Raw genomic sequence first — 18,286 nt, forward strand, 5'->3', positions numbered from 1 at the left:
TGCTCCAAGAGCAGTAGCAGTATTGTCACTGCTCTTTCTCTCTCTTCTCATCCTCTCTGATGTGGCTTGGGCACCAACCTTGTACTGTTCAGTCACACACCAGCATTCACGGAGCACCCCACCCTCGCCGTGTGCCTGGGTCCCACTCACTGCGGAGGGGAGAAGAATGGAGGAGTGTACAAGTCCTGTCTCCATTCACTCCTTTCTTCATCGAACAAACATTTCCTGAGTGTCCACCACACGCCAGGAGCCAAGCTGGAGCAGCTACGAGGAGCTCACAGACTAGACTAGTCAAGCCACAGTGCATGCTGGGGACAAGGAGTGGGGAGATGTCCCCTCATAAGATAGACAACCCAATGAACATATAGTGAAACTCTAAAAGGTGCTCCCCCCAATCTTACTCCTGGTGAGAAGTTAAACCACCAAAGAGCAAGTTCTTCTAAAGTCTCAGTGATTCTCTTACCCGCACCCCACCCCCCAGCCACACGCAGAATTCAGGGAAGCCCTTGTTTTTCTCCTTTAATGTTGATTAAAAGACTGTTTTTTATTTGGCTGGTGAGGTTTATGGTTATCCTTGATAACGAAAAACCTTCTGGAATGCTAGAATCAGGGCTGAGATTCCCAGGCAGGGGTGTGGCAGGTGGCGGGACAGGTTTCTGTCCTGCCTGCACCCTGGGAAACAATTTTTGATCATGTGTCTAACCTGCACAGAACAACCCTGAACAAGGGAGCTGTCCGCGTACCCTCGGGATTCTGAGGAACTCACCTGCAGGAGCCTCTAGCTAAACTTAACGATTGCCAGAGCTCACTTGCAGATGGGTTCTGCCCAAGCCTTGGCCTGAGAGGCAAGATGGGGACCCGTGCCTCCCTGTAGCGGAAGCCCCAGCAGGAAGTCAGCTATGCCGACTACAGAGTCAGGCCTGGCAGAGTGTCTCCAGTTACCAGGTTCACTCTGCAGAACACCTGACACCCCCTAACAGCCCAAAGCAGTGCAGATCCAAAGCAAAAGAGGGATGCTCTTCATCGCCTGGTCCTGGGTGACTTCCGCACTGCACTGTCACCATTTCTGGACACAACATTTCTGCACTCTTTTGTAAAACATCTTCTATCATGTTTGAAGTTTAAGAAATTTTTAAAAGAAAATTTCAATGAAGGCTACTATACTCCGGCAACTTACTAATCAAAAATAAATCTGCTTCATAAGTCTACCATGAGATCCTCAGGCAGAAAACATGGAAATGTAAGCTGAATGGTAATGATTTCTTCACAGAGATGGAATTCTCTGAAGAAATGAAACCCCAAAATGACTGGGTCATCATTACCATTTGATGCCAACTCAGAGATTTACTTTTCCTGGTATATCAGAGGGTTCATTAATGAACCCTGTCTTGTTTAATATTTTATTAATGCCTTGGGTAAAGATAGAAAGACAGATTTATCTATTTGACAGAATATGCATTTTTTAAAAGTTTTATTGATTGATTTTATATAGAGAGGAAAGGAGAGAGAGAGAGAGAAACACTGATTGGTTGCTTCTTCTTGTATGTGCCCTGAGGATCAAACCTGCAACCCTGGCATATTGGGATGACGTTCTAACCAACTGAGCTAGCCAACCAGGGCCTTGTTTTCTGTCTCGACAATACTCACATGTCCTACCTACTCTCAGCAAAAACTCACTACTCACTGCGGTTGCTCAGCTGCTCTAGGTCTAACTCTTTTACACACACACACAGTCTCCCAACCAATGAGAATCAATAAGGAGCTTGATTATTAAACTAACAAGAAATATACCACAAGAAACATACAGAGAGTCATTTATGCAGGGCCTACTGTGTGCTCGGTGCCCATAGACATGAGCTGTAATCCACACAACAACCCCTTGTTCAGAGTGAACACTGCAGCTGAGTCACGTAGGGGCACATCTGGACCCCTGTTGGGCGGATAAAATGTATTATGCTCACTTTGTTAAAGATGGCGCTGCCCACGTGGAGGCCGTTGCCCAGGTGATACTAATGTGTGTTGGGGGCTGGCTCTGGGCAGGCAGGATCCTTGTAGCCTGGGGCTTGGTTTTAGGACTAAGCCTTTCCCAACCTTTTTGATGTGGGATGGTACAATCCTATCATGCCTCAGAAAGTGACTTTGTATTAGAGACTTCCCTATTTTGTATATTGGATTAAAGGTTTGGATTTCTACACTATAAAATAGGGGCAGAACAGGAGCTTGTGTGCTTTTGGTTCCTGAGATTAACATTAGAGAAGCAGAGCAGAGAGCAGAGAAAGGCCACATAGAGGAGGCCCGGAGAAGCAGCCAAGATGGCGGAGTGTTGAGTGAGAAGCCAGTTTGTGCAGAGTTTGTGCAGGGAGAAGGAAGGAGATGGGGAACAGAGGTGAATAAGTCTGGTGAGCTAGAAACCTTTGATTCTAGGAAACTCGGATAAATCAGTAGCTTTGTGAGCACTGAATGTGAGTGGGTTTTGGAGCCCAGTGTGTGTTTTTTGCTTGCCCACCGGGTGCAAGCTAGGATTAAAGACTATGGCCCACCAGTTTTTGGCTCCATTGTTTCTTTACCGACTGTCCGAATCCAATGCAAACCTGCATGGGCCAGGCTGCTGTGATGGTGGCCCTGGCTACTGGCTTTATAACCCCGGTCTGCCTTCCTCCCCTGTCCATACTCTTTCTCCCACACCATATCTAAGACCCTTCATTGCATTTACTTCTGGATCAGTGTGTTAAGAGGGGTAGCGATTGGCAAGGTAGGGTATTCCAGACAGCTGGATTTACGCCTGAAGACCCATTAGGCATGGTTGCAGGCAGTGGGGAGCAGCAGCAGCTCTTTTACTTTCTTTTCTCAAAAGAAACTTGTTTTACTTCACAAACAACTTTATGACAATATCTACGGAAACTGAATTTCCTACCAAGGAGGAGCTGGGTTTGGCCGTCACAGTAAACTTGACCTGCAGGCAAACCTGAGGGCTAGAAGACCTATCTCAAAGCTGTGTTTGCAGAGCAAGCCATCAGGACTCAGAGGATTTGTTTAGCTGTGGGGTGGGCGTTAGCTTGGGACAGGGGGTTGACAGAGGTGATGGTGAGGCTCTGCCACATCTTTCCCAGGTGCTACGATATAGGAGAGTCCCTCCACCCACAGAGGGAACAGAACTAAGAGAAGGCACCATCACTGTCTCCAGATATGTGGAAGAAAACCAAGTATCATTAGAAATAGGATTAGATGTTAGAAGCTAAGAATTGTACCAGTGGCTGAAAATCCCTGGGAGGATGCAGAACAATGAAGTGTCCCAATTCATAGGCGACTGTCTAAGTCACTGGAAAAGTTCAAGGCTTCAACTTAAAGCAGAAGCAGAGGCCCGATGGCTTCCCTTTTATGATTCTGTGAATGACGTCAGGCTGCTCCGCAGTCACAGAAGAGACGGAGGGACAAGGGTACAAGAGAGGCTTCTGGGTTGTGAGACAGACTGCTGCACTTGAGTTACTGACTGAATAACACCGCATCCGGGAAATTCTTAGACACAGACAAAGTGTGGGAGTTCAGACAAAGGAATAGTGAACAGAGGCTGGGGCGGTCAGGGAAGGATGCGTCCACAAGAGGGAACTTGAGCAGGACCTTGAAAAAAGTATCGTTTTAGCAAAGGAAAGAATCCAGCCCTCTCTTGGTGTCCTCCACAGAGTCAGGGTGACGCATAAGTGCTGTTTTTAACAAAGGAGTTCAGGATGAAAGCGAAAAACTTCAAATTCAACAAATATAATTTGTGCTGCCTGAAAAATCACCTCTTGCCTCCCCTGAGCTCCCGCCATCCATTTCTTTGGTCACTAACATTTGCCAGGAACAGTACATGCCTGACAATCTGCTGTGGAGCCGACTGTAATCTAGATGACTTCACTGAGCCCTCTGCCAAGAGCCCTGCAAGGCTGCAGTGACTATGTTTGTCCTCAGACATGGAGCACAGAGCTCAGAGAGAGGGGTGACTTTTGTGGTGCCCCAGGCTGGTGAGGGCAGAGCAGGCGCACAAAGCCAGGCCCACTGACATCAAGCCCCTTGTTCTTCGGGTTGCACACCGCTGACTCTTTCATTGTTACCATCTTCATCATTTATGTATACGGCCTCCTGACAGTGAGCACCTTGACCAAATGAAGCAAGACTTTTTCCTGTATTCACACATGTGAAGTCAGTCTCTTTCCCAGGGCTCGGAAGCAAAAGGGGCATCAGGACATAGGCTGAATTTCCTACCCAAACCTCCATGATGTATTGATTTGGAGATTTTTTTTTTTTTTTTTTTGTATTTTTCTGAAGCTGGAAACGGGGAGGCAGTCAGACAGACTCCCGCATGTGCCCAACCGGGATCCACCCGGCATGCCCACCAGGGGGCAATGCTCTGCCCACCAGGGGCATCACTCTGTTGTGATCAGAGCCACTCTAGTGCCTGGGGCAGAAGCCAAGGAGCCATCCCCAGCGCCGGGGCCATCTTTGCTCCAATGGAGCCTCGGCTGCGGGAGGGGAAGAGAGAGACAGAGAGGAAGGAGAGGGGGAGGGGTGGAGAAGCAGATGGGCGCTTCTCCTGTGTGCCCTGGCCGGGAATCGAACCCGGGACTCCTGCACACCAGGCCGACACTCCACCACTGAGCAAACCCGCCAGGGCGATTTGGAGAACTTTTGAAACGTTGGTGCTCACGTTACACATCAGGAAACAGACACCTAGGGACCTTTACAATCGTCTGGCTTTTGGTGACACTGTGAGGGATGCCACCACTTGAACCAGAACTCAGGGGTCCTGTTTCACATCCTGAAACATGTGAACGTATCTTTCCAGCATCCAAGATAAGTGTCCTGTTTGTTCAGTAGAGTCTTTACACGCAGCTGAGGTCCTCTGGTTACTCAGTCACTTCTCAAATTCAGCTGCATATTAGAATCACGATGGAAGTTTTATTTTTGTTTTTGTTTTTGACCTATGCTAAGATCACATATTTATTTCTTTTTCTTGTTTGCTTTTCCTTTTTTTATTTTATTGAATTAATGGGAGTGACACTGATTACCAAAATTATATAGGTTTCAGGTGCACAACTCTACACCACCTCATCTGTACTACACATTGTGTGTTCAGTTCCTCATGTCAACTGACGAGAGCAGACTTGACTCTGGAGGTTTTAAAGATCCCCAAACCCAGGAGAATCAACAGCTCTGGGGATAGGAATCAGACATCAGAATTTTGTAAGCTGCCAGGGTGATTCCAACACGCTCCCCACCGCAGGCTTGGAAGGCCATGCTAGTAATGACCTTTGCCCCGTTTATAAAAAAATTCTCGACTTCTCTCTTTTGTGTGAACACAAAACACATTTAGGTTCACAGACACACTGGGAATTTCTAATACTACTGCCGGAATCATCTTTTTAAGACACACATCTGCTCATATAACTGGTCACCCCCCATGGGCCAGGACTAGCGCAAGGGAGGGAGGTGCTTAGGTCACAAAATGTAAAGAGGAGCCCTGGCCGGTTGGCTCAGCGGTTGAGCGTCGGCCTAGCGTGTGGAGGACCAGGGTTCGATTCCTGGCCAGGGCACACAGGAGAAGCGCCCATTTGCTTCTCCACCCCTCCGCCGCGCCTTCCTCTCTGTCTCTCTCTTCCCCTCCCGCAGCCAAGGCTCCATTGGAGCAAAGATGGCCCAGGCGCTGGGGATGGCTCTGTGGCCTCTGCCCCAGGCGCTAGAGTGGCTCTGGTCGCAACATGGCGACGCCCAGGATGGGCAGAGCATCGCCCCCTGGTGGGCAGAGCGTCGCCCCTGGTGGGCGTGCCGAGTGAATCCCGGTCGGGCGCATGCGGGAGTCTGTCTGACTGTCTCTCCCTGTTTCCAGCTTCAGAAAAATGAAAAAAAAAAAAAAAAAAAAAAAAAAATGTAAAGAGGAGCCCCCAGTCTAGTCACATTTGTGCCCAAACACGAGTCTTCCCTTAGCCTGAGGATAAACTGTGAATGCAGCCCAGTGTGACTCGAACACCGGCTGTGCCGTCTGCCGTGTCGTCACCGTGGCAGTTAGCTAAGCTTCCCGTGCCTGCCTTCCCTCTGATAAACCTGTAGGGTTGTTCTGAGAATCGAGTAAAGTCGCTGCTTAGCATAGTCCCGAGTGGCAGTGCCCCGCCCGGCTGGCAGCGTCTTCTCCTTCAAGGCCAAGTGCATCTTCTCTTCTTCGCTTATTTTGCTCTCCCCACCCCACCCCCCAAGGTCAAATCTCCTGTCCTCTCATCTCACCACGTGGCACTTGAGCGCCCTGGGGAACGACTCTCACTGGTTGTGGCTATCATTCCAGTTCTGTCTTTCCTGCCATGAGGATTTTGGTAAAGGGGGAAAGAAAAGGCTCTGGAGTGGCCCTGGCTGGTTAGCTCAGTTGTTAGATCATCGGCCCAAAACACCAAGGTTGTGGGTTCGATCCCCTGTCAGGGCAAGTAGGGGAAGCAACCAATAAAGCACAACTAAGTGGAACAACAAATGAATGATTCTTTCTCCGTCGCTCTCTAAAATCAATAGTCAGTAAACAAGCAACAACAACAAAAGGCCCTAGACTGAGTTAGACCTAGGTTTGAATCCCAGCTAAAAGATCTTAACATCCTCTTTAAGCCACTGTTGGCTTACTCTAAAATGATGAAACTAACACTAAGATCAGAGAGCACGTACACTCTCGTGCACAGCAGCTGGCGGAGAAGGGTTAGTTTCGCTTCCTGACCCACCAAACCCTCCATTCCGAGAGCCACCCCCATTCCAGCTGCGAGTCCTCTGAGGTCTAGAACTTCATTCATTGTGACAAGCTTTGGAGCCTTGTCCCATGGCCAGCACACAGTAAGGACTCAGTCATTGTTTGCTGTGCTGAAATAAACACAAGATGGCCAGTACTGACACCTGCCGCGGGGCTAGGAAATGAGTTTTCCAAATGCAGAGACAGCTTGCAAGAAGAGGAAAGAATGAGCAGAGGCCATGCTGGGAATGGTGAGGAGACAAGACGGAACAGAAAACACACACTGTGAAATGCTAAGGGGGCAGAAGTTGGAGCACAGGCGGCAGCACAGCCAGGATAAAGGGCTGCGTGTCGGGGGGAAAGCACCTGCCCTCGCTCAGGCGGTCACCATGGGTTTGCACGGAGAGCTCTGATACGAGGCCTTTACCTTTCCATTGAGCAGGTAGGTGGCCGGCTGCATTATGTTCATCAAGACTCCCACTGGGCTCCAGCTAAACTTGTACCTCAAAGGATTGTCCGAATGTTCAGGGGCTGGAAGCCCACCGCAGTAGGAAATATAAGACTCAATCTGTAAAATAAAGAACCAATAAACTAGGGAGAATATGTACCTAAGTAAGTAATTGAGCATAATGACATGCATGAGATAGCTTTGCTACAGTTTTCCCTTTCTTAAAGTTACTAAGGACTTCTTAAAGGTAAAGGCAAACACCATTTGATTAAGCTACAGTTATATTTTATGTATACTAATTATTTTTAAAAACCCTCTGGAGATTGTGGCTAACATTGTGTTCAGGTAAAAATCTAACTATGAATTGAATTCTGCTTGGTCAGTTCCTCCTGGCTTTTGTATTCGAATTGTATGTTTGATGACAAGTTGATTATATACATTATAACATGTAATTTTAAATATATTCACCAATATAGGTCATATAAATAATATTTAATTATAATTCATTTAAAACTACATTTGTTTCTATATATTAGATACATAAAAACTAAAAAATTTCATCTGATTCATTACATTCACTGGTCCAATAATTCCTCATATGTAAAATATATTTCATGTACCAACAGATGAATGATATTGTTAAGAATTTTCCCGCCTGATCAGGCAGTGGTGCAGTGGATAGAGCGTCAGACTGGGATGCAGAGGAACCAGGTTCGAGATCCCGAGGTCGTCAGCTTGAGCGCAGGTTCATCTGGTTTGAGCAAAGCTCACCAGCTTGGACCCAAGAGAAAGCAATCAATGAACAACTAAGGTGTTGCAACAAAAAACTAATGATTGATGCTTCTCATCAATCTCCATTCCTGTCTGTCCCTGTCTATCCCTCTCTCTGACTCTCTCTCTCTCTCTCTCTCTCTGTAAAAAAAAAAAAAAAAAAAAATTTCCAACTTCTAATACTCAAATTGATTGTATTCTAAAATCTTCAAAGCAGTCTAAAACCTGATTGCTAAAACTTAGGCGTTGTTCTACCATTGTAGATAATTTTGCATTTACAAAATTTTACTTGAAATTTCTGGTCAAAGTATAACTAGAATATAGCCACATGTTGAATCAAACTCATAGGAAGATTATTTCCAAACACAGAAACCTGGGTTTTGAACATTTTTCTAAATGAACTGTTGGGTGTACACAGGGCTCACCGTGGCTCCCACTTCCTTGGCCTTATCTATTGTCTCCATTGCTAACATATGGTCAAGACCGGGGTCCAATCCCAGTTCACCGATGACTGTGATGCCAGCTTCTTCCACACTACGACAGGTGGAAAGAGGAGAAAGGAAAAGTTGGATATAACATAAAACAATGCCATGGAGCTACTTTGTTGGAAATGACTGAAACGTACCTCTTTTCTAATTCCTTGAGCGCTGGTGTGATGTAGCTGGCAGTGACCATGTTAACTTTGCTTGTGATGCACGCCTTGGCCACAAGGGGGTGCAGTACATAAGGCAACAAGCTTAAAAAGAGAGAGAGGAGCTAATTAGAAACTTGCTTGTCCAAACCTACTTTTCAATATACCTTCAACTGCACTATAGCTGAGACATTGCCTCTCAGAGATGATTAATGACTCCTTGAGGAATATAGAGTAAATGCACCCTGTTATCACATTTAAAACTCTCCACATTGGAGAATTTTTATTCAGGTCCTTTGCCCATTTTTAAATTATATTGTTTGGGATTTTTGGTATTGAGTTTTATTAGTTTCCTATAAATTTTAGATATTAACCCCTTATCAGATGTATCAGTAAATATGTTCTCTCATTCAGTGGGTTGTCTTTTCATTTTGTTGATGATTTCTTTTGCTATGCAAAAATGTTTTAATTTGATGTAGTCCCATTTGTTTCTTTTTTGTTTCCCTTGCCCAAGGTGATATATCAGAAAAAAAAATATTGCTATTAGAAATGTTCAAGATTTTACTGCCTATGTTTTCTTCCAGGATTTTTATGGTTTTAATAGTCAAAAGACATATGGAAAGATGGTCATCATCACTTATCATCAGAGAAATATAAATTAAAACCACAATGAGATATCACCTCACACCTGTCAGAAGGGCTATCATCAATAAATAAACAAGTAGCCTGACCAGGCGGTGGCACAGTGGATAGAGCATCAGACTGGGATGTGAAAGGACCCAGGTTCGAGATCCCGGGTTTGCCAGTTTGAGCACGGGCTCATCTGGCTTGAGCAAAAAGCTCACCAGCATGGACCCAAGGTCACTGGCTCGAGTCTGCTGAAGGCCTGCAGTCATGGCACATATGAGAAAGCAATCAATGAACAACTACGGTGTCGCAATGAAAAACTGATGATTGATGCTTCTCGTCTCTCTCCATTCCTGTCTGTCTGTCCCTATCTATCCCTCTCTCTGACTCTCTCTCTCTGTCCCTGTAAAAATAAATAAATAGGCCCTGGCCAGTTGGCTCAGTGGTAGAGCGTCGGCCTGGCGTGCGGGGGACCTGGGATCGATTCCCGGCCAGGGCACATAGGAGAAGCGCCCATTTGCTTCTCCACCCCCACCCCCTCCTTCCTCTCTGTCTCTCTCTTCCCCTCCCGCAGCCAAGGCTCCATTGGAGCAAAGATGGCCCGGGCGCTGGGGATGGCTCCTTGGCCTCTGCCCCAGGCGCTAGAGTGGCTCTGGTCGCGGCAGAGCGATGCCCCGGAGGGGCAGAGCATCGCCCCCTGGTGGGCAGAGCATCGCCCCTGGTGGGCGTGCCGGGTGGATTCCGGTCGGGCGCATGTGGGAGTCTGTCTGACTGTCTCTCCCTGTTTACAGCTTCAGAAAAATACAAAAAAAAAAAAAAAAAGAAAAATAAATAAATAAATAAACAAACAAGTAAGTGCTGATGAGGATACAGAGAGAAAGGAACTGTTGTGCACTGTTGGTGGGAATCAAGATTGGTCCAGCCACTGTAGAAAGCAGTATGGAGTTACCTCAAAAACTTTAAAATGGAACTGCCTCATGAACTAGCCAGTCCTCTTCTTAGAATTTATCTGAAGGAACCCAAAACATTAACTCAAGAGTATATGCACCATTATGTTCAATAGCATAGTGATAACCAGAAGGAAAGGAAGGTGAGGGAAGGTAGAAGACAGTAGATACCAACCTGATGACAAGATCCTGTGCTTTCACCAAGGAGCCCAACTTCTCTTCCTGTTTACTGATGTCCATAATAACAGGATTAATATTATATTTCTTGCCTAACTGTTCAATTTGATTCTTTAAGTCAGAACCTATTTCAAGAATAAAGAAGCCCAAAGTTTGGATTGTCTTTCACTAGTCAGAGAGCAAAACACATTTTAACAGCTCCAAAATAAATTTTTTCAAAGTTTAGAAACAAAATAGTCATTTAAAATTCTCAGGGTCAACATGCTACAAAATTAGTTTTTCTTCTTCATCTTCAAAAATGAGAGCTTATTTACCTACTGTTAGTTCTATATTGTTATCTCTCGACAGGTATTCCAGTACAGGCTCAGATACATAACCAGTTCCAAGGACCAGGACCTTCTTCTTCTTGGCAGCCATTGAAAGTGACTGAGCACGTTCCCTATTAAAAGATAAAATAAAAAGGCAAGGTTGGGAGGGGGGGATCATTTAACTGAAAATTCAAGTGTTTAGTAACCTAACCTTGCTGTCCTCCATACTAAAACTTACCACTACGAAGCAGTAATTTTTCCCACATAAATCATAACAAAAACCTCAACAGGAATTCCTTCTACCAACATTTTTCATTCATTACTTTAGGTTTTGTACAATGGACAATGGACCCTGACATCTCTGAGATATATGTCCATAGACTTTCATGAATTTGATTGGTGACATGCACATGATGGACCACTGATTGTCTTACTCAGAATTGAGTAGCTAGGTTTCATACTTCATCCTTCAAGGAAACAAGATTCAAAATCAAACTAGGTACTTTACCACATAAACCTTATTTACTCTACACAACAATAAGAGGTCACAATCTGAAGAACTATTAACCATCTTAAACATTTGTTTGGTCATTTATCTTGGGATCACTTGAGAACAGATGAAAGCACAACTCTGAAATCACAAATGCCAGGGTCAAATACAGAAACCTAAGACAAGTTACTAGGCAGAAATTTAATTCTTGGACAGTTTATTCTGTTAAGAATTTGAGCCTTCCTGTCACCAAACTATGACTTCCATGAAGTGATTAAGTCTTACGTATCTTTATATAGCCATTGATGCTTAGTTTATTTTGTCTTAAAATAAAAGATACTCATTAAAGACCTTTTGAATCAAATTCCCAGGTATCAATGTAAAACTATGGAAACGTCTTGATGCAAGGCACTTAATTAAGCCTTTGAGTAGTACGAACATTCATGTACATCCTCATGCTTCCTGACCATCCAGATAACAAAACTTTTATTTTAAAAATGTGTAAGGCAACATTTAAAAAAAGGCAAATGTATGTTCTTCTTGTTTCCATAAATTGGTTATCAAACAAACATGATTTTAAGTTAATAAAACTGGAACTGAAACTAATTTCATTTTTTGATAAAAGACTCACTCCCAGGGGTCAGCGAGCATGAAAAAAACTCACTACTCAAAGGGTTAAGCAGCAAGCTCTGTTGTTGGGCTCTTTTAGATCAGGCTATCTCTCAAATATTAACCTCTTAATTAATTATAAGTAAATAAAAATCCCTATAAATATAAAATGTCCGTGCCCTTCTTCACCCCCAACATTCATACTCCTTATGAGGTGAGGTCTTCTTTGATGTTGACCCCATCCCATTCCTCCTCCCAGAAAGAACCACTATTATTTGGTTATTGAATATCTTTCCTAATAACACTTTCTATAATTTACATAATTAAAATACAGTAGTTTGATGTCTAAATAGAGTGCCCAAAATACATTTTTTTAAAAGTCACACCTAGATTCTAACATGGTTCATCTCATCAGCACCCAATTCTCCAGGTTAATAATCACTGTGCTCAGTGATGAAGAACACACAAGCAAACTTAAATTTCCTTTCAAAATGCAATCTTCAGATCACTCTCTTGGCACAAGATTCCACCAGGGAAGGAGTGCCAGAAACCCTAGCAACTGGAGCCAAGTTGACCTGCTGCTACTTGTAGTGTGGTATGTAAGAATAAAGCTGTCACCATGACTGGTCATGTTAGACACACCATCAAGATTAATCTAAGAGATCATCAGGTGATGAGAATCAAAAGATACAGAAAGCTATGAACAACAAATACATGGGCATTCCCCCAATAATTAATCCTCCTAATGCTTTCAAGAGCTAGCTGCTTTATATATATATATATATACACACACACACACACACATATACATACACACTCTTGCTGTCTTATGCCAAAATTTTTCATTGATACATAAAAAGTAAGTATGAGAAAACTAACTAACACATATGGAAAAGAGTAAGAATGGTATACTTGATCTAGCCAGATTTCTGTAGTTACTTCTTGTAGGGATAAGTACTAAGAAAGACAATAAGGAAGTTTGTTTGTTATTAATTTCTCCCTCTACTTTCTCCTGGGATTCAGGGCACAGATTATTTTGTTAGCTATAAATAGATCAGAGGAGCAGACATAAACACAAATCAAGTACAGTCAGCTGAAGTGGACCAGAACATTCCAAGGAAATGTCAATGTTTTCAAACTCTGAGTAGAAAAGTCAATCAAGGAATCAAGAGCCTTCGTTAAGTACCTTTCTGTGAGAACCACCCTCTCCAGAAGGCTTGCTATGGTTCTCCTTGACACCAGCCTCCTATTGAGAATCACCAGGGAAAACTGACCTGATTCTCTTCTTTCTTCGCTGCTTCTCTTAATTTCTAACCAAGAACCCACTTTCCTAAACATTACACTGAACAAAAGAGAATCCAAACCCTCCACTAAAAGTGAGACCACAGAAAGAGTCAGTGTGCTCCTTTTCCTCTGAGAAATTGCAGAGGCATGTGACACCACCCAAAGTGCTAGAGGGAGGGGCCACCCCAGGTGCAACCCACGCCGCTATCCTGATACTGCTTCTGTTAAAAGTGTTTTTGTGAAAGATGAATTGTTAACTAATAGGCAATCTGTCAATATACAGCATTATCTTCAAAGAGTTCCAGGAGCTAACTTCAAAGTAAGCTGACCCCAGCAACCAGATGTTTCCGATCCAGACTTCATGACTTTCATCCATTTGATAGGTTTCGAGATACCATATTTCCCCATGTATAAGATGCACCCTTTTCTGAAAAATTTGGGGTCTGAAAACTGGATGCATCTTATATAGTCGTTGTAGATTTTTTTTACTTGCATTTCCTGCTTTTTGTTGATGAGGAGTTGAATGAATTTTATGATAAATAAAACTTGAGTTAAACCTGACCAGTCGGTGGTGCAGTAGATAGAGCATCGGACTGCGATGCGGAGGACCCAATTTCGAGACCCCAAGGTCACCAGCTTGAGCGCAGGCTTGTCTGGTTTGAGCAAAGCTCACCAGCTTGGATTCAAGGTCGCTGGCTTGAGCAAGGGGTTACTCGGTCTGTTGTAGACCCACAGTCAAGGCACATATGAGAAAGCAAGCAATGAACAACTAAGGTGTCGCAATGAAAAACTAATAATTGATGCTTCTCATTTCTCTCTGTTCCTGTCTGTCTGTCCCTATCTATCCCTCTCTCTGACTCTCTCTGTCTCTGTAAAAATAAATAAAAAACAACTTGAGTTCAATAACTTTATGTAACACACTTTTTTTTTTCAAATTTCTGGCCCAAAAATTGGGGTGTGTCTTATATATGGGGAAATACAGTAATCACTGGAATGGACTAGGCTGACTTACACATAGAGAAATGTCAACCCATCTCCCTCTGATTTCTTTTTCTGGCCTTCCTCTGCTTCCTAATAAAAACCCCTGCTTTCCCTGTGATGTTAAGATGGTCTTTAGGATGAGGGTCTCCCATCTTCTCAAGCTGCCGGCACTTGAATCAATTGTCTCTCCTGTCATTAGCACATGTCTCCTGACTATTGGCTTTCAGACCTGCAGGCAGCAGAACCTGAGTTCAGTATGGAAAGGACAGAGCCTTCTGGACTTTTGCTTGTTTGCAGACAAGTCTACACAGGATACTAGAAAGCAATAGTACTGTTCAAGAGAAAATAACTCATTCTGGTTTTAGCCAGTCACTTAGCTTGCATTTTCTACATTTATAGACATTTTCAGAATTTACATCTTCTATAAACCTAGTCTCATAAACTCACATTAAAACATTTTTTAAAAATACTCATCAGATCCAAGATAAGAACAATGCTTACCTGCTCTCTCGGAGTTTCTGGATATACTTATACTTATCAGGCAATATACCGTTGGATGTAATCACTGCCTAGATGTATATGACACAAGACATTTCTTTAATATCCACATTTTAGTCCCACAAACATGGGCTAATGACTGATAGAGAAGAGACAGAGAGATAGAGAAAGATAAGGAGAGAGAAAGGGAAAGGAGAGAGGGAAGAGAGGATGGTAGCAGAAAAAAAATACATTCATAGAAAAAAATTATTTTCATAACTTACATCTCGCACCACAGGTGAAAAATTCTGACTTTCAAGAGGCTGTGTTGCATCAGATAATATCTGGGGGGAAAATGTGATTGGTAAGAGATAAGTGACATTGCAAAGAAGGCTTCCTGGTGTCTGTATCCACATTAAAATATTAGCCAAAAGAAAAAAAAAGCCTGACCAGGCAGTGGCGCAGTAGATAGAGCATCGACCTCAGACACTGAGGACCCAGATTCAAAACCCCAAAGTCAGCCCTGGCTGGTTGGCTCAGTGGTAGAGTGGCAGCCCAGTGTGTGGATGTCTTGGGTTCAATTCTCAGTCAGGGCACACAGGAAAAGTGACCATCTGCTTCTCCATCCCTCCCTCTCTCCTTTTCCTCTATCTTCCCTTCCCACAGCCATGGCTGGGTTGAAGCAAATTGGCCCCAGGCACTGAGGATGGGTCTATGGACTCACCTCAGGCACTATAATAGCTCGGTTGCCAAGCAACAAAGCAACGGTCCCAGATGGACAGAGCACTGCCCCATAGGGGGCTTGACAGGTGGATCCCAATTGGGACACAAGCAGTAGTCTGTCTCTCTGCCTCCCTGCTTCTCACGTAAGAAAAAAAAAAAAAAACCCGTAGTCACCATCTTAAGTGCAGGTTCATCTGCCCGAGCACAGGTTCATGTGCTTGAGTGTGGGGTCGCCAGCTTGAGCATGGAATCAATCAATGACAATCAAACCCATTGTCACTGGTTTGAGTCCAAAGGCCACTGGCTTGAAACCCAAAGTCAATGGCTTGAGCTAGGGGTCACTGGCTCAGCTGGGGCCCCCTGGTCAAGGCACATATGAGAAAGCAATCAATGAACAAGTAAAGTGCTGCAACAAGTCAATGTTTCTCATCTCTTTCACTTCCTTCCTATTCTCTCTCTCTATCTCTCTCATGCACGTTAAAAAAAATTAAAAAAGTTTCTGAAGATCATTGAATATTCAGCAATAGAAGTCTTCTACAAACAATGAAATCTGCATCTGCCAAGCACATACTATTTCAAACAGGTTTCAATTTTAAAAGTAAAATTCAAAGATAACCATCTTTACTTGCTGGAAACATGAAGTGTATCCTTTCTCTCCAGTTAGCTGTCCCCTACTGAGCACACTGGCAAATGTCAGCACACATTTTATGGCCTCCTTCTGGAGGCCTCTACCCACTTCAAAGGTTCAGGCTATTCTATTAAAGTAGAGAATGGGTCTTCCAGACAACAAGCCAAGATCCCAATAAGGAATGTGCCTCAGATCAACATTAGTTTTATATAAAGACATATCAGCATTTCAAGAGTCAGGGAAAATGACATTTTCAAGTAGACCTTAAAATATCATCCACACTCTTCCCATTATCTCATAAGAATGAGTCAGTTGTCCAACAGCAAAAACCACATTTCTCATATGAATATACCAACATCATTCTTGTTCTTCTCTTTTCTTGCAAAGTATCCAACTCTTAAATAAACTGCCAAGGGGTAAAGTTCATACAAATCAGTACTGTCACTTCTGATGGTCAACAGGGCATTAGGGCCAATGAGACAATCATTCCCACCACCCCTCACCCATCGGTTAAAGTCTAGAGCACTCACCCAAATAAAAAAGCAAAATGTGCCTAAGAGATGCCAGCAGGAGAGTATTTATTAATTGTATTAAAATAAACATAAAACTACTTCCATGTATTAAAAACACAGAACACGTAGGCTATCTATTCTTAAGTTATGGGCATTTAAAAAAAAAAAGATAGGATAGGCCAGGGCATACCTTGGAAAGCTTATGGAATTAACACAGCTGGGGTCCCCTCCCCTCTGTCTCTTTCTCCCAGGCACTTTTGGAGTAGTCCCGCCCAAGCTAACTCCTCTGCATACCAACCCTGTCTACAGGCCAGAAGCCATTATAGATAATAAAATAAATGCTTGAACTTGACTTGGTGTATTGTCAAACCACTGAATTCTTGTGTATCTTTTCCCTCACTAGGCTCTTCATCTCTATTTCTATAGCTTATTTACGCCTTACTGGGATCACAGGAAACACCTCCCACCTTTCTTCCTATTGTTTAAGTTCCAGTGTGTCCTTTGGTGTTAAGACCTTTTTAAGCCTGACCAGACGATGGCGCAGTGGGTAGAACATCAACCCAGGACACTGAGGTCCAAGGTTCAAAACCCTGAGGTCACCGTCTTGAGCATGGATTCATCCAGCTTCAGCACAGGCTCCCCAGCCTGGTTGCTGGCTTAAGCGTAGGATCATAGACATTACCCCATGGTCGCTGGCTTGGACCCAAAGGTCACTGGCTTGGCCTGAGTCACCACCCCCCACCCCCGCCATCAAAGCAAGTATGAGAAGCAATCAATGAACAACTAAAGTGCCACAACTATGAGCTGATGCTTCTCATCTCTCTCCCTTCCCATCTCTCTCTCACACACACACAAAAAAAGAAACAAAAAAGCCCTTACCCCTCATTAGTTATTTGGGTTAACCCCTAGTAAGAAGTCATTGAACTAGCTTGCTTTTGTTCTAACACGTACATGAGATCAACTGTACTTCATGAATGGTGATTTTGATCAAATACAAATGAAAATGAAAAGCTGTGCTATAAGGTCCAAAATAAATAAATGAATAAACTAATCATTGAAATTTTGAAATATAATAATCTTTTAACTAGCAAAAGTTTATACCAACTTCTTAGAGTAGTAAATAATGTCAGAGCAGCCAAACAAAAGGACATTTCAAGAAATTAACCATCAAATCCACCCACAAGACAAATTTATATTCAACATTTTCCATAATCTGGCATAGTATGTTAAGAATTGCAATGAAAGACATAATTTTAATGTTCAAAACAGTCAGTAAAAAACAAGGACTCTCCAATAGCTCTTCTAGCTACTCCAAACCTCTGCTGGAGTCAAGTTGACTGAATTGATGCACTATGATGGGGGGAGTTCCACCTTCAGTATGGGGACTACATTCTAACAGACCATCAGTCCTACAGATAACTACTACAAACTCTAGACAGAGTACAGACAAGACTAACTACAGAGGGCTTCAGAGAATGACAAAAGGCAAACAATTTGGGGAGAGCTGTCAAAACTTGGAAGAAAAACTTAGCACAGTAAGTAGTTGAGCTTCTCCTCTTCTGCCATTGCCCTGAGGATGAGGGTGCGCCATTTGGTGGGAGGAGGAAAAGACATGGGCGAGCTCACTGACTTTCTGATCTAAGGAAACAAATGGAACCACAACCTCTGGGTGGGCGAGGGGGGTGCTAGAAAGGCAGACTGGGAAAAAGTGAAGCCAACTTCCATGTCAACTCCATTCCAACTCTCTTTATGACCCCAGAACTGACTGTGGGCAGGTCAGCCCAGATAAAGAGGAAAGAGACGAACTTTTACTGGTGCTGCCCCCAGTAAAATTCAGGTGAGACAGTGTTTTCAGTTTAAGTCTAACCAAATTAATTGCCTGCTAAATCCAATAAAACATCATTTTTTAGGGAGAAATAAAACCGATTCACATCATC

General features: G+C 43.6%; 1 protein-coding gene across 2 annotated transcripts in view; it reads right to left on the minus strand.

Moving 5' to 3' along the window:
- The window catches only part of AASS (aminoadipate-semialdehyde synthase), a 58,360-nt gene that overhangs the window by 12,278 nt on the left and 27,796 nt on the right, over window positions 1-18,286 (minus strand). For both annotated transcript variants that reach the window (XM_066262190.1, XM_066262191.1), the window contains exons 12-18: window positions 14,771-14,830; window positions 14,511-14,578; window positions 10,652-10,776; window positions 10,336-10,462; window positions 8,581-8,691; window positions 8,381-8,489; window positions 7,164-7,304 (exon numbers count right to left, since the gene is read on the minus strand). In XM_066262190.1, the coding sequence (XP_066118287.1) occupies window positions 7,164-7,304; window positions 8,381-8,489; window positions 8,581-8,691; window positions 10,336-10,462; window positions 10,652-10,776; window positions 14,511-14,578; window positions 14,771-14,830 (741 nt within the window). The remainder of the gene's footprint in view (window positions 1-7,163; window positions 7,305-8,380; window positions 8,490-8,580; window positions 8,692-10,335; window positions 10,463-10,651; window positions 10,777-14,510; window positions 14,579-14,770; window positions 14,831-18,286) is intronic.

The sequence above is a fragment of the Saccopteryx bilineata genome, chromosome 2 (assembly GCF_036850765.1).
Source record: "Saccopteryx bilineata isolate mSacBil1 chromosome 2, mSacBil1_pri_phased_curated, whole genome shotgun sequence".
NCBI lineage: Eukaryota > Metazoa > Chordata > Mammalia > Chiroptera > Emballonuridae > Saccopteryx > Saccopteryx bilineata.